General features: G+C 45.6%; 1 protein-coding gene across 1 annotated transcript in view; it reads right to left on the bottom strand.

Annotated features, from left to right (window-relative positions):
* Nucleotides 1-285: 285 nt before the first annotated feature.
* CCDC69 (coiled-coil domain containing 69) overlaps nt 286-22,555 on the bottom strand; it is a 53,520-nt gene continuing 31,250 nt past the window's right edge. The window contains exons 4-10 of the mRNA XM_032626502.1: nt 20,742-20,848; nt 20,150-20,237; nt 8,160-8,233; nt 7,150-7,251; nt 6,545-6,664; nt 5,537-5,634; nt 286-4,565 (exon numbers count right to left, since the gene is read on the bottom strand). Of these exons, the coding sequence (XP_032482393.1) occupies nt 4,388-4,565; nt 5,537-5,634; nt 6,545-6,664; nt 7,150-7,251; nt 8,160-8,233; nt 20,150-20,237; nt 20,742-20,848 (767 nt within the window). The 3' untranslated portion in view covers nt 286-4,387. The remainder of the gene's footprint in view (nt 4,566-5,536; nt 5,635-6,544; nt 6,665-7,149; nt 7,252-8,159; nt 8,234-20,149; nt 20,238-20,741; nt 20,849-22,555) is intronic.

Below are 22,555 nucleotides of genomic sequence, written 5' to 3'. Positions count from 1 at the left end.
GCCAGAGGTGGCTGTGGACTTGAGTTGGGAATATCCAGGGCAGAAGGTAAGAGGAGGCAGAGTGTGTATGTGGTGGTGGTGTATCGGGGCAGGGGCGTGGGAGTGAAGGCTTGGGATCAGGGCCAGGAGCCAGAGGGGAGACATGGCTTGACTGGGAATCTGAGCAATCTGCATTCTAGTCCCAACTCTGACACTGCTGCTTTGAGTGACCTTGGGGAAGTCACTTCCTTTTCTGGGCGTCAGTTTCCTCATTTGTCAAGTAGAACTACTTATCAGCTTATCGTATAAAAATATATAATTTGTTTTAATTTGTCTGACAATTATTGAGCACCCACCACAGAGCAGACACTGAACTAGGTGCTGAGACTACAATGACGAATTAAAGAGAAAGATGGCTCCCCCCGCTTTGCAAGCTCACAGTCCAAATGGGGAGGAAGAAGTGGGAGATGAGCAAACATGCTCATCTACACAGTACTAAGTGCTCTATCGAGGATACAGTGTGAGAGGGTCTACTGAGATAGTGGTCAGGGAGTCTTCTGAGGTGACACTCAAGCTGAGACCAAAGTGGCCCAAATCCCATGAAAATGGGTCTCGAACAAATGCTCATGCCCTGTGGCTGGGTGTGTATGTGATAGGAAATGGACTAAATGCATTAGTAACTGTTTCGTGACCAACCCATGTGGGCCCAGGCCTTCCCCAGGTGGTGGTGGTGGTGATCTTTTCTCTCAAGGAACTTAACCCATAACCTCAGACATCTCAAGAAGAACTGTGCTAATAAGCAGTAGGCTACCAACCACGCGGACTTCAGGAATTCTTAAAAGACCTTCCTGGAGGGGCCGGAATTTGAGGGGCAGAGACTTGAAGGTGAGTCCCCCGGAGGCCTTAGGAAGTAGAGAGAGTGAGGTATCATTCTCCCACTTGTCAAAAGTGGAAACTTGAGACCCAACAAAGGGAAAAGAACACCCCGGTGGCTGGGAGACACTGGCTTTGCTAGGCCGGCATTTCCACAGACATGTTCCTCGGAATGTCAGAAAACCAAAAAAATCATACCACCCCCTTCTCCCAAAAAAAAAGCGTTCTTGGGAAAACACTGCCTCTTAAAAGCATTTGCCTTGGAGCTTCAAAACATACAGGGACACGTGTTAGACTCAGTGGTCTGAGTCTCCCCAGTTTCACTTTGCTTGACTATTTACCAAACAATTTTGCCCCCGCTCTGCGGAGGGAACACCCCTTAACATCCCCACAGAAGCAGAGGGCAATAAAACCCACACCGGAAAGTGCCGTTACCTCCTGCTTCTCCTTGAGTCGGGGAGGAGACCCCAGCTTCCCCCCAGGGACTTGAACAGCTTGTTTTTCCACAGAGAACCTGGCCTTTCAGGTGCTCTAACACTGAGGTGTGACCTTGGCCAAGTCACTCCTCCTTTCCCTGAAGGGGTACATTGTGCCTCTAACCTGCCCACTGTGCCCCAGTCAGAGATGGCACCTGGGGCAGCTGATGGACAGGTTTTTTTGTCTCTGCAGCTGGATCCGCCCGCTGATGTCAGTGAGCAGGCCCATGGCGATGTGGACAGGTATGCCAGGAAAGCCAGGTAGGATGCAGGGAACACCCTATATGTGGAAGAGACCTGGGCCGGGGATGCAGCTGGATCCGCCCGCTGATGTCAGTGAGCAGGCCCATGGCGATGTGGACAGGTATGCCAGGAAAGCCAGGTAGGATGCAGGGAACACCCTATATGTGGAAGAGACCTGGGCCGGGCATTGACACGTGCCAGGCCATGCACCTTCAGGGCCCAGGGACAGCTACCACCCGTGTCCTTGTGTTCCCTCGCTCCCTGGCATCCAGGTGTAGAGCAGGAGGTAGAAGCAGGGGTAGGTGACCGTATGAACCTCGGTGGTTTTGATGCCAAGGAGGTGCCCCTGGCAGAGCAGAAAGAACCTTCACGTTCAACCCCTACACTCTGCCAGCCCATCACTGCTTTCACCTCTTGTTTCAGCCTCATGGCCTCACTCCAGGCCTCACCCTATTCTGACAGCCAGCCTTTATGCCAAGCCTGAGCAAAGCCAGGGCCCGTGGGGCCCCAGTAACTGAGGAGGAGCCCAGAACTGCTGGTGAGTCCCCCCAGGCCCCAGGACTTACTCCTCAAGGATCCCTGCCCCTAGCAGAGGCCTTGAGTAAGGACCCACCTCCACCCTCTCCCAGAAAAACAGGGGCCAAATCAAGGCAGTATCACGTGGTTTTTTTTGTTTGTTTTTGTTTTTTTTGTGGTACGTGGGCCTCTCACTGTCGTGGCCTCTCCCATTGCGGAGCACAGGCTCCGGATGCGCAGGCTCAGCGGCCATGGCTCACAGGCCCAGCCGCTCCGCGGCATGTGGGATCTTCCCAGACCAGGGCATGAACCTGTGTCCCCTGGATCGGCAGGTGGACTCTCAACCACTGGGCCACCAGGGAAGCCCTATCACGTGTTTTTTAGTTTCCATAGCTTGCCTGCCCCAGGGTGAGGGTAGGACCTCGGTTCACCTCCTCACAACCCCCACGGGCTGCATGAGGGAAACCCCACTTCCCACAACCTGCCCCTTCTCCAGCCCTCAACTCTCTCAATTAGAATGATGTTTTCTAAAGTGCATCCTGCAGCCTGAAGTGCTCAGGTTGGGGGAGAAACTTGGTCAAAGATGTTTAGGAGATGCTGGACGCTTTGCTTCCTCCTTGGGAGTTTGCAGTGCACGTTAGCATCTTAAAGGCTCTGAGAAATCCTGCGGTTTGCAGAGCTGTTTAACTTGAGTGAACCTAGAGTTTCCCAAATTACTTGGCTACCCATTCTTTTCTTGGTTGTGACCATTAACGTCCAATGAACTAGCCTATCCTAGTCAGCCTTTGGGAAAAGTTATAGGAAGAAGTATGTGTGTGTTTCACTCCAGAGCTGTCCCCAAGGCTCCTGGAAAACCTGTTTGCCCAGGGCTGAAGAAACAGAGTCACATCTGAACCCCTAGAACTAGAAATGGAGGAAGCCCACATCTGGGGGAATGAAGAAGGCAGTCTGGGATGACAGAGGAAACCTCAGTTCCTGTTGAGTTGACTTTTCCTACGTGATGGTCCGGGGGGCTGGGGGACCCCAGGCGTGGCCCATTGGCTCCTGTGATCTCAGTTTGCTCTCTGCTAAAGCTGGGTAAGAACCTGCTTTGAGGATCTTTTGCAGATCAAGGAGAGAGGTGTGTATGAAAGCATTTAATTAAAATGCTTATAATTAAAATGCTTATACAGGGGTGGGATTGTTATTGGTTCCAGATGACCCAACACTTCCTGAGAAGAATCTTGAATCCACAGACAGTCAGGATTGGACAGGCCTGCTGGGGTTAGTTATTCGAGCCACCCCTTTGCACTGACGGGGAGGCTGAGGGCCAGGATCCGTGGGCCTGGGGTCAGGGGTGGTAGAAGGAATTAAGTGGAGAGCAGGAATGAAAGAGAGCACTGGTAAGGGTGGGGGGCAGTCAGAGCAAGGAGGAGAAAGACCAAGTCTCAGACATGACCTCCCAGAGCCTGGGGAGGAAGAAAAAGTATGATAAGGTGAAACCTGGATGACAGGTGAGGCCCTAGTCCTGGCTCTGCTGGTCCACCCCCCGCCTTGGTTTCCTCATCAGTACAGGAATGAGGTTCCAGCTCTGGCTGTCCAGGGTACTTAGATCCACTAGGTGGCCCCCGTGTCCTGATGGCACTGAGGCCGAGGGACCGGGAGTGCAGGGCAGTGAGCCTTGCCCGGTCCAGGAGCAGCAGCTCTGCCGGTAACCCCTAGACTGACCGGATTCTGGGCCTGGGACCGGTGCCATGCCCGATTCACTGCCCAGTCGGCAGGGCCTCCAGTGCCCCCCTCCCAGCCACTCACCCTCCCCAGTTTGATTCACAGCATGTGGCCCCTGTCCTCCCCTGCCCCCCAGCCCCTAGTCTAAACTTCAGACAAGCCTAGAATGGGACACTAGGGCCGTCTGTTCAGTTCCCCCAACCGGTTCAGAGGCTGAGAAAAGGCCGGGGCGGGAGTGGGGCTTGGGGGGATGGCTGCGGGAAGTGAGGACCAGTGGGTTGTCTCCTCTTGGTCAGATGACCAATATGGCATGGCTGCCCCTGGGGAAGGCCTCAGAACCCCCCGATCTGAACAGACAGAAGGGGAGGGAGGAAAGGGCTCTTCTTGCTTGTCCCCTGCGCCAACTTGAGGGGCCTCCGAAGCCCCGAGGGTGAGTCTACGCGGCCCAAGCCCCCAGGGCTGACTGGCCGCACATCCTGGCTCCCCGTCTCACTCCCACCCTTGTCCCCTCCTAGGGACAAGAGGCCCCTGCTGTTTTCTCTGCCAAGTCCTCAAGAGAAAGCTGTGACCACAGCATCCCGGCGGTCCAGGCGCTATGTGGCGAGGTAGGAGACCTCAGTGGGGGTGAGAGAGGCCAGCGGGAAGGCGGGGGAGGCGTCGGCCCCGAGGACCCGGTACAGCAGCTGCTCCTTCTCCTGCTGGAGCTGCCGGCGCAACTGCGACTCCTTCTCCAGGGCCTCTCGGGCGAGAAGCAGGTCCTCAGAGAGCTGCCTGTGGACACAGACAGAGCCCAGGGTTGCCTGCGGGGAACCGCCCCTCGGGGTCTCCATCAACTGCGGTGACCAGCCCACTTCTCCAGGAAGCCTTCCCCGGGGGGCCCACCGCCCCGTCTGCCTGTCCCAAAAGGCAACTCTGTTTGTCTCCATCCTGGCTAAGTGGGCTCCATGGGAAAGCCCAATCCAGGAAGAAGGAAAGGAAGCTTAGGGTTCAAGAGGCCCAAAGAATGAATGAATCAGTTGTAAGGGATCCGTAAATGAGAACTAAGATCACGTGTCGGATGTAATTTGTTGGTCTGTTGAAAAAAAAAGCTGTTGACCAAGGAGTGTGGCCCTCAGACACCGCCCCCCCCAAGCCCCACTCCCACCCTGGCCTTTTCTCAGCCTCTGAACCAGTTGGGGGAACTGAACAGACGGCCCTAGTGTCCCATTCTAGGCTTGTCTGAAGTTTAGCAGACAGCTCTGGGTTCAGATCTGCTCCACCACTGAGACGTGTAACTCTGGACAAGGTATTCACTCTCGGTGAATTTGTAAAATGGGAACGATAACAGGACTGGCTGTTAGAGTAATTACGAGGATTAGATGAGATAATGTGTAGTCAACAAATTACATCTGACACATGATCTTAGCTCTTATTTACGGATCCCTTACAACCGATTCATTCATTCATTTGGCCTCTTGAACCCTACGCTTCCTGTTCCTTCTTCCTGGATTGGGCTTTCCCATGAAGCCCACTTAGCCAGGATGGAGACAAACAGATATTAATCAGCCCTGTGACTTCTGTTTCCGGGCAGAGCCGGTCCTGTGGGATTTCCCTTTGCTGACCCCCAAGCAAAGAGAAGCCGCATTCCCCAGACCGGCCTGGGCCCACGTCAATCCATTCCCAGGGCCTCTTGGAGACTCTCCCAACTGGAAGTTCACAAAAGAAGCGGTGGGGATGGGAGGAGGGGGGGTGGGAGCAGCTACCTGGACACAGCCATCTGGTTGCGGCCTCGGGCATGGAGGTCCTCGTTCTCCTGCTGCAGGGTGGTGATTTTCTCCTCCAACAGCAGGTTTTTTTCTTTCTGTGACAAATAAGAGCGAGCTCAGAAAGCCACCAACCTCACTCGACACAATGTGTGCTGTCACCTCCCTCTTATCTGTGCTCACTGAAAACACTGATTTACTTGAGACCAAATGTCACATTTCGTGAAGCAGTAAGATTACTTGGAACAATGCAGCTAAGGCATGAACACAGGACTGCCAGCTTTTCACTTTGCCAGATGAGTATTAAAAAAGGAAGAGCGCCACTACTATTTAAAATCTCCATCAGTTCACAAGAGTATTTTGGTTCTCCAAAAGTCAGAAGTATCTAATGTATAAAAATGTAGGTGTACCTGTTATGCTATTCCACAGAAATGGTTGAAAAAAATTTATAGGGAAGCTCTGAGATGGTCTGATTTAAAATTTACGTTGTGCGCCACACAAGAGGACAGGGAACTTCTTCCAGGACAACGTAACATAATCCGTTTGGATTCAACCCTAGGTTCCCAAGGCCTCCCTTCTCCTGGAGACAAAGCCACCTGTGTCCCCGATGCCCACCACTGCCCAGGCCTGTCCTTGCTGACTCTGGCTTTCCAAATCTGTCTGACTTTTTTTTTTCAGCCTTGACTCCTTCCTCAGCCCCTGCCCGACCTGTGACATCTGCCAGCCCCTCCTGATTAGCCCGGCTACCTGCCCAGCGTCACCCAAGTGACAGCAACATGAGCAGTCAAGAAATGTATAGGACCCGGATGACAAGGAGGCACTGTTGGACCCAGACCAGCCTCAGCGGCTCAAGGGCCAGCACAGGTGGCAGGTCACAGCTGGTATGGACCAGGCTGGGCCCTCCTCAAAGTGCCTTCCCTCTGCACACCTGACAGAGTAAGTGCCCAGAAAGTAGAAGCATGAGCTGCCCCCGCTACCATCCCCCACCAGCCGCCGCCAGCCACGGACCACTGTCTCCATGAGGATGAGCCGCTTGTCTAGCTCATGGATTCGCTCGTTCTTCATCTCGATGACGAAGTGTAAGCTCTCCAGCTCCTGCTCCCAGAACTGGCTGGGGCTCCCGTACTCCTAGACAGGAGCACAGAGCGATCTCAGCAGACCATCCGGCAGAGGGGGCAGCGGGGCACGGGCGGCCTCCCTCCTACCCACTCTGCCCCCAGCTCTGACTCTCACAAGTCACCTCCCTCTCCTGGCCCATGGAAAGTGCTTAATGCGCTTTATCTCACTCTATTCAATAGTGCATGTTGTGCTCACACCATCACAGATGGGGACACCGTGGTTCACAGACGTCAAGTCGCTTGTGCTAAGTGGTAGGTTTGCTCTTTGCACCTAGTTCTGTGTCCAGAGCCTGAGCACTTGACCATCCCATATGCCTCTCTCTGAACCTTACCTTCCCCCTCAGTGACATGGGGACACTGTTTCTTCCAGACCCTTGTGAAGGAAAGAGTGTCAGGTCTGAGCCCTGTCCTTGAAGAGGGACTGGCCTTTCCTGTTGCCCAGACCTGGACCACCCTGGAGATGGAAGGAGAAGCTGCGGGTGAACTGCTGCCTACCTGGATGTGCTTCTTGTAGTCTTGGCTTAGGATGGACTCCTCTACCCTCTTCACCTTGGCCTGGAAGGCCTCCAGCTGTGCGGTCAGTCTGTCAGTGGTCTCCTGGAGAAGGGAGTGGGATGGAGATGATGAAACCCTGGCCCATAAGGCTGGAGGTGGACTTCTCCACCCCACAGAGAGGGGTCAGTATTGGGTTCTTCAGTCTGTTGCTCTGCCCGACAGTGCAGGCTCTAGCTACTTCAACCACTGCCCGAAACACACAGCCCCACCTCTCCATGCCCTTGGGGACGATGTCAGGGTGTTCAAGGCCGGTGGTAGTCTGGCATTCAAAATACACGCAAACCGGCCTCGGTGTCCTTGCCCTTTCTCTTCTCTCACTGCTCCCTCTACACGCCTTCTCCTGCAGCCAACATCACATCACTCTTCCAGCTGCCAGGTGCATTCCTGTCTCCATACTGCTCCCCTGCCAAGGGTTTCTTCCACCCGAACCTTGCCCATTGCCTTTAGGGTAGTGCACCCCCTTACTATGGCTCACAGACTCCCACCTTTTGGTCCTTGCCTCCCTCTCTGGCCTCAGCTATCTCCCACTTATACTCTATACCCAGTCATCTTGGACTTGTTTCAGTTCCACAGGTACTCTATATTTTTTCCCTTTCCTCCATGGCTTTAAACACTTTTTATTTTATTTTTCCTACCGAAGGCACTCTTCCTACCCTTCTTCATCTGAAAAATTCTAACCCACCCTCAGACTCCAGCTTAGATCTCAATCCCTCTTGGAAGTCCCTGACCAGCCAGATTGGGTCGGACACCTCCTCTCCTGCTTCCACAGGTCCCTGTGCATCCACCCATCGCTCTAATCACACTGTGGTACCAGGCCCATGAAGTCTCCAAGATGCTCCCAGCGGTCCTTGAAAAACAGGCCAACCCTTATCTCAGACCAAGTCCTCCTGAGCTAATATAATAGTGTGGTGGCCACATCACAGAGACTGACATGGCCCAACCCGTCTCACCTGCAGGGCCGCCTTGGCCTCCTGGAAGGAGTGGGTAAGGGCTTCTTTATCCTGCTCATGGGAGGCCTGGAGGACTGGAGGGAAAGGAGACCACTGTGAGCTCAGATCCCTGACACTTCACCCTAAAGCTGTCCGACAGGCCCCATGAGCTTCAGAGAGCCCAGGTGACCCCCTGGGATCATGGGGACCAGGAGTCTGAGGATGCTTTTATTCCTCCTCCTATCTCATGGGCTTGGGGATGTACCAGAACTATAGTAGATATTTAATAGAAGCTCATGGAAGGGGAAACAAATGAGATCCTGGGAAGAACTGTGAACCCTACCAGATTGTGGGTGCCACCCACACCTGGCTGAGGGGAAGATCCAAAGATCTGGGGCAGGCTGTTAATCTCAGGCCACAGCATGCTGTGGAAAATGCACAGGGCCAATGTTCTATAAGTCGGGTTAGCCAAATCACAAAATCATTGACTCATTTGTTGTCAAACTGTGGCACAAAACTACAGTAAGTACATTAGATTTGGGGCCAGGAAATCTACCTGGTCCTAATTCTGCTTCTCTAAAACTGAGAAACCTGGAGGAGATCACTTGAAATACCTAAAACTCCTGTTGACTCAGTTGTGAAACGGGTCAAAATAAGCCTGGCCTAGTTGTCTCTAAGGGGTGAGAAAAGGACATGCAAGGGCTCTCTCCAGGCTGGGCAGTGCTGTGCAGAGCTGGACTTATCACTCTCCAAATTCACAGAGTTTACTTTTCATCCTGCCTCCTCTACAAAGTTCCTTTTGGAAAATTCCAACCTTCTCTTGGCTGAAAGAAGATAAGAGGGAAATGACTAGTCACTGGGTGGGATGGGAAATAGGACAGACAACAGGAAAGTGTAGTACAGCCAAAGGCCCAGGTATATAAGGGGCCTGTGTCACAGTGGGCAGTGACACAAGGAAAAGAATGTTCAGTAACATAAATGTGATCGAGCTGTCAAAAATGGATAAGATCAGCTATATAAAAACCACAGGCTTAATTTTCATAAATTATGGGCTTAATTAATTGGCCTATCAAGACAGGTTTGTTTCCAGGTAAGATGGAGGAAGCACACTCCATGCAGTCTACTGAATTTAGCTATAAAACCAGGACAGGGGCTTCCCTGGTGGCGCAGTGGTTGGGAGTCCGCCTGCCGATGCGGGGGACACGGGTTCGTGCCCCAGTCCGGGAGGATCCCACGTGCCGCGGAGCGGCTGCGCCCGTGAGCCGTGGCCGCTGAGCCTGCGCGTCCGGAGCCTGTGCTCCGCAGCGGGGGAGGCCACAGCAGTGAGAGGCCCGTGTACCGCAAAAAAAAAAAAAAAAAAAAAAAAAAAACCAGGACAGAATGAATGGAACAACTATTTTCAGACTCTGAAAGGTAAACGGTAGCAGGCAGACTGGGCAAGAAGATCAGAATTCAAAGTACCACTCAACCAGTACATTTAATTTAAACAAGACCCAGAATCTGATGTATTCAAACATCCAATGTCTCCAGAATGCAATACAAAATTGCTCAGCTTGCACTTCTCAGTACTCAGCATACAAAAAAGTGGGAAAATCTCAATCCTCCTGAGAAAAGACATTCAACAGATGCCAACAGTGAGGTGCCAAAGATATTGGAATTATTAAGGGACTTTAAGGAAGCCACTATACAAATGCTCTGAAATAAGGGTGAACACTCTTCAAAACGATGGAAAACTAGAAAGTGTAATCAAACATTAAAACTAGGAGGGGGCTTCCCTGGTGGTGCAGTGGTTGAGAGTCTGCCTGTTAATGCAGGGGACACGGGTTCGAGCCCTGGTCTGGGAGGATCCCACATGCCGCGGAGCGACTAGGCCCGTGAGCCACAACTACTGAGCCTGCGCGTCTGGAGCCTGTGCTCCGCAACAAGAGAGGCCGCCATAGTGAGAGGCCCGCGCACTGCGATGAAGAGTGGCCCCCGCTTGTCACAACTAGAGAAAGCCCTCACACAGAAACAAAGACCCAACACAGCCAAAAATAAATAAATAAATTAATAAACTCCTACCCCCAACATCTTCTTAAAAAAAAAAAAAAAAAAGGAGGGAATTTTACAACCAAAAAATGAAGTAAAAAACTCACTTGGTGGGCTCAATAGAAGAACAGAAATGACATAAAAAAGAGCTAGTGAACTTTTGAAGATCAATAGAAATTACCCAATCTGAAAGAAAGTGAAAAAAATATTGGAAAAAAATGGACAGAGCCTCAGGAACCCGAAAGATAATCCCAGGATATCTGACATTTGAGTCAAAGACTCAGAAAGGATGCAGCGCAGAAAAACTATAGGAAGGAATGGTTGAATGCTTCCCAAATTTGGCAAAACATAATCCTACAGATTAAAGATGCTCACTGAACATCAAAGTAAACCCAACGAAATCCACACTCAGACGTATCATTTTTAAAAACGAATAACAATCAGCCATAAAAAGAAACGAAATTGAGTTATTTGTAGCAAGGTGGATGGACCTAGAGACTCATACAGAGTGAAGTAAGTCAAAGAGAAAAACAAATACCGTATGCTAACACATATATATGGAATGTAAAAAAAAAGGTTATGAAGAACCTAGGGGCAGGACAGGAATAAAGACGCAGATGTAGAGAATGGACTTGAGGAGGGGGAAGGGGAAGGTGGGACAAAGCGAGAGAGTGGCATGGACATATATATACTACCAAATGTAAAACAGATAGCTAATGGGAAACAGCTGCATAGCACAGGGAGCTCAGCTTAGTACTTTGTGTCCACCTAGAGTGTAATAGGGAGGCTGGGAGGGAGATGCAAGAGGGAGGAGATATGGGGATATATGTATATGTATAGCTGATTCACTTTGTTATAAAGCAGAAACTAACACACCATTGTAAAGCAATTATACTCCAATAAAGTTGTTAAAAAAACTAATAAAAAATCTGGAACAGAATCAAAGAAAAATGGTGCACTACATAGAAGAAGTAAGTTTGAATGAGTTATGGATTTCTCATTAGAAAGCTTAGAGACTAGAAGGCATAAGAACATTTTAAAACTGCTGAAATGAAAGAACCGTAAATCAAGAATCCTATCTTCAGTAAAAATATCCTTCAGGAACGAAGGTGAAATAAATACATTCTAGATGAAGAAACACTAAAAATTCATCACCAATGGACCTGCTCTAAAAGAACTGCTCAAGGAATTTCTTTAAATAGAAGGCAAATGGTACCAGAGGGCAACTTGAAACTTCAGGAATTTAGGAAGAACAACAGAACTGGTAAACACCTGGGTAAATGTAATAGACTATTCTTTTTCCTTTGAGCTCTTTAAAATATGATGGGTAAAAGCAAAAATTATAACATTGTCTGACGGGGTATTCAGTGTATGCAGATGTAATACATAAGACTAAGTACAACAAAAAGGAGAGATGATAGACCTATATGATGATAAGGTTTGTACATTCCACTTGAACTGGTAAGATATTAATTCTAAGTGGACTGTTACACATATTGTAATTCTTAGTGCAATCACTAATACATATATACACACATATATACATACACAAAGAGATACAGTAAAAGAGAATAGGGGGGCTTCCCTGGTGGCAAATTGGTTGAGAATCTGCCTGCTAATGCAGGGGACACGGGTTCAAGCCCTGGTCTGGGAGGATCCCACATGCCGCGGAGCAACTAGGCCCGTAAGCCACAACTACTGAGCCTGCCTGGAGCCTGTGCTCCGCAACGAGAGGCCGCGATAGTGAGAGGCCCGCGCACTGCGACAAAGAGTGTCCCCGCTTGCCACAACTACGGAAAGCCCTCGCACAGAAACGAAGACCCAACACAGCAAAAATTAATTAATTAATAAACTCCTACCCCCAACATCTAAAAAAAAAAAAAAAGAGAGAGAATAGGTAAGTTAAAAATGAATACTAAAAAATGTTCAGATACTCCAGAAGAAAGCAGGGAAGGGAAAATAGAGGATAAAAAACAGAACAAACAGAAGACAAACACCAAAACGACATCCATATCAATAACAACATTAAACTGCCTAAACACTCCAAATAAAAGAAACCCCAACTATGTGCTATTGACATGATATAACACCTACTTTTTTTGTTTGTTTTTGGCTGTGCCGTGAGGCTCACAGGATCTTAGTTCCCCGACCAGGGATCGAACCCATGCCCTCAGCTGTGAAAGCACAGAGTTGTAACCACTGGACCACCAGGGTCCCTACAAAAACCTACGTTAAATATGTCATAGGTGGGTTAAAAGTAAGAATGGAAAAGAAACATTTAAGAATAAGGAAGATTCTCGGGACTTCCCTGGTGGTGCAGTGGTTAAGAATCCACCTCCCACTGCAGGGGATGCGGGTTCGATCCCTGGTCAGGGAACTAGATCTTACATGCATGCCGCAACTAAGGAGCCTGCGAGCTGCAACTAAGGAGCTGGTGAGCCACAACTAAAGAGCCCTCCTGCTGTGACTAAGACCTGGCACCACCAAAAAATAAGTAAATTAAATTAAAAAAAAAAAGAATACGGTAGATTCTCAGGGATGAAGATGTACACTACATCATGATAAAGGGGTCCATTCTCCAGGAAGGCATAACAAACCTTAAATATTTATACATGAACAGTCATTCTTCAAATTACATGAAGCAAAAACTGACAGAACTGAAAGGAGAAACAAATACAGAATTACAGTTGAAGACGTCAACACTCCTCAGTATTTGATAGAAAAGGTAGACAGACAGTAAAAATATAAACTGAACAATACTGTCAGTGACTTGTTTTAATTGATTCATTTATAAAATACTCAATACACATTCTTTCCAAGTGCACATGAAACTTTCACAAGATAGACCATATCCTGAATCATAAAACAAGCTGAAAAATATTATAAAAGAAATGAAATACAAACTGTGTTCTCTGACCATAATGGAATCAAACTGGAAACCAGTAAAGAGAACTAGAAAATGTCCAAACACTTGGAAGGAAATACACTTCTAAATATTCAGTGAGCCAAAGAGGAAGTCTCAAGGTAATCTCCCCTGAATATATTTTGGACTGAACAAAAATAAAAATATAAAACATCAATTTGTAGGATGCAGATAATGCAGTGCTGAGGGGGAAATTTATAGCACCAAGTGCTTATGTTAGAAAAGGAGATAGGTCTCAAATCAATAAACTTCTAGTTTAAGAAACTAGAAAAAAAAAGAGCTAACTAGATACAAAGCAAGCAAGCAGGAGGAAGGAAATAAAAAGAGAAGTCAGTGAGATTGAAAATAGAAAAATAGAAAAAAGAAATCAATGGAACCGAAAGCTGATTCTTGGAAAGGATTAATAAAATTGATAAACCTCAAGCAAGACTGACAGAGAAAAAAAATTAAATGCACAGATTACCAACTACAGAAACTTAAGAGGGGATAGCATTATAGATACAGAAGATATTTAAAACAATACTAAGGGACCACTATGAACAATTCCTACGCACATAAACTTGACAACTTAGATAAAGAGTACCAATTACTGAAAAACTACAAACTTCCAAAACTCATCCAAGAAAAAATACATAACCTGGACATTCCTCTAACTATTGAAGTTAAATCTGTACTTAAATACTTTCTGGAAAGGAAATGTCCAAGCCCATCTTTTCTTGTGTTTATTTGCTGTCTGTATATCCTCTTTGGTCAAGTATCTGTTTGAATCTTTAGGTTTCTCTGACAAATTCTACTGAATATTTAAAAATTATAAAGTACCAACTCTATACAGTCTCTTTTAGCGATAGAAGAGGAAGGAGCATTTCCCAACTCATTCCACGAGGCAAGCTTTACCCTGATACTAAAACCAGACAGATGGTACAAGAAAAAACTACAGACCAGTAGCCCTTATGAACATAGAAACAAACATCTTCAGTAAAATATTAGCAAATCAAATTCAGCAATATATAAAAAGACCAAGTGGGGTTTTGTAACACAAGTCCAAAATTTGAAAACTCAAATCAATGCAATCTACCATGTTGACAGTATAAAGAAAAATCACATGATTATATGGATCATAGACCTAAATGTAAAACTTAAAACCATATAGCTTTTGGGAGAAAACATAGAAGATCTTTGTTACCTAGAGTTCATCAAAGAGTTCTTAGATATGACACCAAAAGCATAATTGATAAAAGAAAAAATAACTTTGGAATTTATCAAAGTTAAAGCTTTGCTTTGTGAAAGCCATTAAGAGAATGAAAAAGAAAAGAAAACAAAACAAAACCAAAACACCCACACAGACTAGGAGAAAATATTTTGCAAATACAGAGGACTTGTATCCAAAATATATAAATCTCTCTCAAAACTCTACAGTAAGAACAAACAAGCTACTTAAAATGGGCAAAGGATTTGAACAGGCATTTTACCAAAGAGGTTATACAGACAGCAAATAAACACATGAAGAGATGTTCTACATGATTAGTCATTACTGAAATGCAAATTACACCCACAGTGAGTCATCATGCTTGTTTATTAGAACAGCAAAAAATAAAAAGTATTGACAAGTGTTGGTGAAAAGGAACAGTGGAACTCATCCATCGCTGATGGGAATGTAAAATGATGGTCCCTTAGGAAAGCAGTTTAGTTATTTCTCATAAAACTGAACATACATTTATGATATCCATTCCACTCCTAGGTGTTTACCCAAGAAACTAAAGAACACACAGAGACATGTACACAAATGTTTAGAAGAATTTAAAGAACACAAATTTAGAAGAACACACAGAGACCTGTACACAAATGTTTATGAAATTAGAACACTCCCTAACACCATACACAAAAATAAACTCAAAATGAATTAAAGACCTAAATGTAAGGCCAGACAGTATCAAACTCTTAGAGGAAAACGTAGGCAGAACACTCTATGACATAAATCACAGCAAGATCCTTTTTGACCCACTTCCTAGAGAAATGGAAATAAAAACAAATGGGACCTAATGAAACTTAAAAGCTTTTCCACAGCATAGGAAACCATAAACAAAACCAAAAGATAACCCTCAGAATAGGAGAAAATATTTGCAAATGAAGCAACTGACAAAGATTAATCTCCAAGATTTACAAGCAGCTCAATAACAAAAAAACAAACAACCCAATCCAAAAATGGGCAGAAGACCTAAATAGACATTTCTCCAAAGAAGACATACAGATGGCCAACAAACACATGAAAGAATGCTCAACATCATTAATCATTAGAGAAATGCAAATCAAAACTACAATGAGGTATCAACTCACACCGGTCAGAATGGCCATCATCAAAAAACCTACAAACAATAAATGCTGGAGAGGGTGTGGAGAAAAGGGAACCCTCCTACACTGTTGGTGGGAATGTAAATTGATAAAGCCACTATGAGAACAGTATGGAGGTTCCTTAAAAAACTAAAAATAGAACTACCATACGAACCAGCAATCTCACTACTGGTCATATACCCTGAGAAAACCATAATTCAAAAAGAGTCATGTACCAAAATGTTCATTGCAGCTCTATTTACAATAGCCAGGACGTGGAAGCAACCTAAGTGTCCATCATCGGATAAATGGATAAAGAAGATGTGGCACATATATACAATGGAATATTTCTCAGCCATAAAAAGAAACGATATTGAGTTATTTGTAGTGAGGTGGATGGACCTAGAGTCTGTCATACAGAGTGAAGTAAGTCAGAGAAAAACAAATACCGTATGCTGCTAACACATATATATGGAATCTAAGAAAAAAAAAAAAGGTCATGAAGAACCTAGGGGTAAGACGGGAATAAAGACACAGACCTACTAGAGAATGGACTTGAGGATACGGGGAGGGGGAAGGGTAAGCTGTGACAAAGTGAGAGAGTGGCATGGACATATATACGCTACCAAACGTAAAATAGATAGCTAGTGGGAAGCAGCCACATAGCACAGGGAGATCCGCTTGGTGCTTTGTGACCACCTAGAGGGGTGGGATAGGGAGGGTGGGAGGGAGGGAGATGCAAGAGGGAAGAGATATGGGAACATATGTATATGTATAACTGATTCACTTTGTTATAAAGCAGAAACTAACACACCATTGTAAAGCAATTATACTCCAATAAAGATGTTAAAAAAAAACCAAAACTCTACAGTAAGAACAAACAAGCTAATTAAAATGGGCAAAGGATTTGAACAGACATTTTACCAAAGAAGTTATACAGACAGCAAATAAACACAAGAAGCGATGTTCTACATGATTAGTCATTACTGAAATGCAAATAACACCCACAGTGAGTCATCACTGCTTATTTATTAGAACAGCAAAAAATAAAAAGTATTGACAAGTGTTGGTGAAAAGGAACAGTGGAACTCATCCATTGCTGATGGGAATGTAAAATGATGGTCCCTTAGGAAAGCAGTTTAGTCATGTGTCATAAAGCTGAACATACATTTATCATATCCATTCCACTCCTAAGTGTTTACCCAAGAAACTTAAGAACACACAGAGACCTGTACACAAATGTTTAGAAGAGCTCTATTCATAATTGCCTCAAGTTGGAAACGACCTGTCCCCCCAGGGACAAGGGGATGAGTGAACACTAGATCACAACTCAGCCATGAAAAAGAAGGTACTATTGATACACCCAGCCACTTGGATGACTCTCAAAGCAATCATGATGAGGGAAAGAAGACAATGTTAAAAATTATATTGTTTCTCTAACAGCCTCAAAAAGACAAAACCATAGTGGTGGAGAACAGATCAGTGGTTGTCAGGGGTTGGGGTGGGAGAAGATGTGAATACAAATGGGCAGCCTGAGAGAGTGTTTTGGGGGTGATGGAACTGTTCTATATTGGATTATGGTGATGGTTGTACGAATCTACACATGTGTTAAAGTTTATGAAACTGTATATCAGAAAGTCAATTTTAATGTATAATAATTAAAAAATAAAAACAAAAATAGAAAATAAAAGACAACAAGGTTATCAAATGTGAATAACCACCACTAGCCTCTCCCAGTTATACTTCCCCCATGCTGTGCTTTTAGTCATTCATTTAATACACACTTAGGCAGCACCTAATTGGTGCCAAGCAATTTGAAAGTAACTATGAAAGAATTCTGACTGATGGGAAGAACTCGAGACAGGCAGTCCCTTCCCCTCTGGGGTTGTTACGTAGGAAAATTTTCTTATCAATATATTTACAATGCTAAAATTAATATCAAAGCAATGCTCTGCTTGGAGAAGAAAGTTCTTTTCCCATAATAGCCTTGAGAGGGAGGGAAGGAAGATTTTAGAGATACACATACTGAAAGGAGATTCAAGGTAGGGTTTAGAGATACAGAAAGTGAACTAAGGTCCAGTGACAGACCCAGTTTCACGGGGTGTATTAGTATTAAAATGCAACCCTTCAAATTCCCAGGGCAAGGGCTTCAATTCTATTTCAAAATTGCGCTAATGTTGCAATATGTTTCAAGATTCTTAAAATTGTTCAGACCTCTGTTCTAGTTATTCCATTTCTGGGAATCTAAGGATATAATGTAAAATGTGGGCACATCTTTACGCAAAACACGTGTAGTGCAGTGTTACTTACAACAGTTAAAAATCTATATGTCTAGACTCACAGGAAATAAGGAAAACCATGTATGCAGTGGTCTAGATTTTACATTTTAGTAGCAGAAGAATTACTTGGAAACATGTTTGATACAATGTTAAATAAAAAGAACAAGATATAAAATTTTACATATAAAATAATCTTAACTGTGTTTTTAAAAAGATAAATAACTCTGGGGGAAAGTCATACAAATACTGATGATTAAAGAAAAATTGGCTTAACATTTTCAAGGTCAATTTCAATAGTATCAAAAATCTAGATAGGGCTTCCCTGGTGGCGCAGTGGTTGAGAGTCCGCCTGCCGATGCAGGGGACACGGGTTTGGGCCCCGGTCCGGGAGGATCCCAAATGCCGCGGAGCGGCTGGGCCCGTGAGCCATGGCCGCTGAGCCTGCGCGTCTAGAGCCTGTGCTCTGCAACGGGAGAGGCCACAACAGTGAGAGGCCCGCGTACAGCAGAAAAAAAAAAAATCTAGATAACCTTCCCCGAAGAAGCTATACAAATGGCCAACATGCACATGAAAAGATGCTCAGAAAAATCAGTCATTAGGGAGATGCAAATCAAAACCATGATGAGATACCACTTTGCACTCACTAGGATGGCAATAATAATAATAGCAACAACAATGGAAACTAACAAGTGTTGGCAAGGATGTGGTGCAATTGGAACCCTTGTGCAATGACGTTGGAACTGAAAAGTGGTGCAGCCACTGTGGAAAACAGTTTGGTGGTTTCTCAAAAAGTTAAGCATAGAATTACCATGTGACCCAGCAGTTCTGCTCCTAAGCGTACACCCAGGGGAACTGAAAGCAGGTGTTCAAGCAGGGGCTTGTACTGGTGGCACTGGTTCATAGCCCAGGTACCCATCAACTGGTGAATGGATAAGAGAGTGTGGGGTGCCCAGGCAATGGAATATTATTCAGCCACAAGAAGGGATGGAATAATTTTTAAAATGGGGGGAGAAAAAGGAATGGAGTGCAAATGCACACTGCGGCATGGATGAGCCTTGGAAATGTTATGCTGGGTGAAGGAAGCCAGATGTAGGGGTTGTATGATTCCATTTACATGAGTGTCCGCGGTGGCACAGCCATGAGACTCAGAGCAGACTGATAGTTGCTGGGGGGTTGGAAGGGTGAGGGTGGGGTTTGGGAGTGACTGCTTAGTGGGTATGGGGTTTGCCTTTAGGATGAGAGAGTTCTGGAAGTGGACAGTGGTGATGGTTGCAGGGCACTGTGAATGGAGTAAATGTCACTAATGGTAAATCTTATGTGTATTTTACCAAACTAAAAGATATATGTATATAAACTTTGCCATACCAACCCTACTAGGATGTTATTCTAATGATAAAATCATGAGTGTGGCAAAGATTTTACAAAATGAGGTTCACTGTGTAAGAATCACTGCTATTATAAACAATGGCAAAAGTTTGAAACTGCCGAAATGCCTAACCAGAGGGGCTCAGTTAAATGAGCGAGGGTACACACTGGAATGCTACGTAGTTACTAAAACTGTGCTACAGGAGTTTAATGACAAGATGTTAATACAGTTCAAAGTGAAAAAATCCATTTATCTCCTCCCCCCAAAGTGTGTGTGTGCACACAGATATATATTCTACGTAAATATATATTCTAGGTAAATACACACAAAAGAAGTAAAAGGGATCTATATCAAAGGGGTAGCAGTGATTAGTTCTGGGTGGAATTATACACAATTTAAATTTTCTCAGTAATAAAAATATACTAATAAATACTTGCTAAGTATCTTGTGAACTATCAGGGACTGTTCTAGATTCCTTCATCTACCTATCTATCTATCTAACTAACTATAAATTAAATTGTTTGATTCTCATAAAGACCCTATGAACAAGGGTTAACTCACTTCTTCAAGGTTACACAGCTGGTAAATGGTGAAGCTGGGATTCAAACCCAGAGACCATTTGCAGAGTCTGAGATCCAACCATTATGCTGTAAGATCTTTTTGTTTAATCCATACATTCTAAATTTTCTTTGATGAGCACATCACATGTAAAAGGAAAGAAAGTTACTTGAAAAAAAGAATCAACCTAACCATAAATTGTAAGAGCCGTCATCATTGTGGGGAAGGAAAACAGATATTTTTAAATTCTCCTATTTGTCAAGGTTTTCCAAATTTCCTGTAATGAATACAAATTGCTTTTAAAATGGAAAGGAAAAACACCTCTCAACTAAGGTAAAACAAAGGATGGGGTCAGATTTTACATGCCTGAAAGGACAAGTCGAAGGACGCTGCAAACTCCAGCCCTGAAGTGACCAACTGCTTATGGACCAGAGCTGGGAGGGAGGGGACAGTGGGAGTCCCGTGTGAACTCAGCTGGTGGAACAGAAGGAGTCCGTTCCACACCCTCCCAAGTGCATCTTGTCCTTACCTCTCAGGGCCTCCGCGTGCTCTCCCTCCAGGACTCTTCGCTGTTCATTCAGTTTCTCTCCAAGCTCTAGTTCCCTCTCCTTCTCCACCTGCAGGCGGAGGGTCCAGAGCAGGATGAGATTGAGTAGGTTCAGGGCAGCCTCACTTATTCACTCACCGACACTGGAGCCTTTTGGAGGTTGGTGATCAGAGTCCTACCCGCTGATCGGAGTGAAGGGAATGACGTGTGCGCAGAGAGGGCACAAGGCCGCCAAGACATAGCAGGTGTGGCTGACTTTGCCCTCTTTAGGGCTTAGAAGGGGGTTCCCAGAGATTTACCAGGTGGAAAGGGATTTTGGAATCTTCTAATCCTGATGCCACTGAGGGCAGGAAGCCCTTTGTTATGTTAGTGTTTCCCCACCTTTTATTGCATAGAATAAATATAATGAATTATATGCCAGCAGTTACAAATATTTGTTCAACAGATAAAGGACTCTCTTCCCGGCAAAACAAGTAGGAGATACTTACACCAACAATAAGAACAAAAGATGGCCTCACTCTGGGATTTAACATGGTCAGCAGAGCAGGAGGAAAAGAGAGGGGCTAGGCCTTACCTTCTGTGCCCATTTCTTCTTGTCCTCTTCGTGTTGCTGGAGAATTCTGGTGAGAGCCTTCTGGTGCTGCCCAGCCTCCTCAGATGCACAGAGATGGACAGTTGTGGCTATAGGTGAGGGAGGAAAAAAACAATCACAGAGCAGAGGCTGGGACCAGGCCCAGCAGAGAGGGTGTATGAGGCTCAAGCTAAGGGCTGGGGAGCCTGTCTCCTCCTCAAGAATGGTCTCAGCTCGGGGATCAACCTCCAGAGGCAGCTCCTTAAATCTCCCTGGCTTTGGAGACCCTCCTTCATAAAGTGCAGAAGCCAGGGGTCTCATTTTGCCCCTGGGATCTATAGCAGAGCCGGTAACTCACGGGACATGTTCAGCCCATAAAGGTGCTATTTGCTCTACCCCAGGGGTCCCCAACCGCCAGGATCTAATGCCCGATGATCGGAAACGGAGCTGATGTAATAATAATAGAAATAAAGTGCACAATAAAAGTAATGCACTTGAGTGATCTCAAAACCATCCCCCCGCCCCCGTCATGCCCCAGTCCTTGGAAAAATTGTCTTCCACGAAAACGGTCCCTGGTACCAAAAAGGTTGGGGACGCTGCTCTACCCAATATCTAAATTAAAAACAAATAGTGGCTGATGCTTAATAACTGGGCAGATTTTACTTAATACGACAGATTTCCAACTTATTTTGAAGAAGCCAAAGAAGTGGCGGTGTGTGCCTTAGTGTCAAAGCAGGAGCTGGGCTGAGGGGCAGCTGCCTTCCCCTCCGTCCAGGATGTGGCTCTGCCCTTTGCTCACAGAGGACGCGTGTAAGGGGCCACCTGGTCACACACGTTACCTGCTGGGCCCTGTGTCTGAGTGTGTGACCCCTCACCTTCAGCATCCCCCGAAGCGGGGGGGCAGAGAGGCTGCTGTGAACAGTGAGGAGACGCAAACAGGAAACCCCCAAACAGGCCTGGTGATGCCACTCTGAGTCCAACAGGCTCTGGGTCTCACCTAAGGCAGGGACCCACCCTCTCGGGGCTTCAATTAAATCAGGATAATGATAATACCTACCTCATGGGGGCTACTGAGATAGTTAAGTCAGAAAACAAGGGCGATAAAAATAACAACAGCAGGTAAACAATAAAGAGCGCTTACCATGCTCAGAAACACGCCCAACTCTGTTCCAAGTATCTCACAGGTATTACTCACTGAATCCTCACAACCACCCAGAGTGGTGGGCACTGTGATTATCCCCATGTCACGGATGAGGGAACTGAGGGACAAAGAAATCATGCAACCTATGCAAGATTACCCAGTTTACAATCGGGATAAAGGACTGTGAACCTACACGATGTGATTCCACAGCAAACATTCTGAACTACCACCTTGTTCTACCAGCTTATGCATAAAAAGCAGTAATTGTACAATAGCCAACACGTGGAAGCAACCTAAGTGTCCATCAACACATGAATGGATAAAGTAGATGCAGTATATACATGTAAAGGAGTATTACTCAGCCATAAAAAAGAATGAAATTCTGCCATTTGCAACAACATGGATGGACCTAGAGGGTATTATGCTTAGTGCACTAAGTCAGAGAAAGACCAATACTGTATGTTACCACTTATATGTAGAATCTAAAAATCACAACGAATGAATTTTAAAAAGCACTAAGTGTAGTGCCAGGCATTTGGAGGTGCTCAGTAAGTACTCTTCATTGTTCACTAAATGTTCTCTAAATATTCCTCAGTGTTCATGACAAGCATTGGAGGCTAATACTAGCACTGTTAGCATTATTATAAATGTAGTAGTAATAGGGACTTCGCTGGTG

This window comes from Phocoena sinus, chromosome 3 (genome assembly GCF_008692025.1).
Source record: "Phocoena sinus isolate mPhoSin1 chromosome 3, mPhoSin1.pri, whole genome shotgun sequence".
Classification (NCBI taxonomy): domain Eukaryota; kingdom Metazoa; phylum Chordata; class Mammalia; order Artiodactyla; family Phocoenidae; genus Phocoena; species Phocoena sinus.
This window is presented reverse-complemented; position numbering and strand designations above follow the sequence as displayed.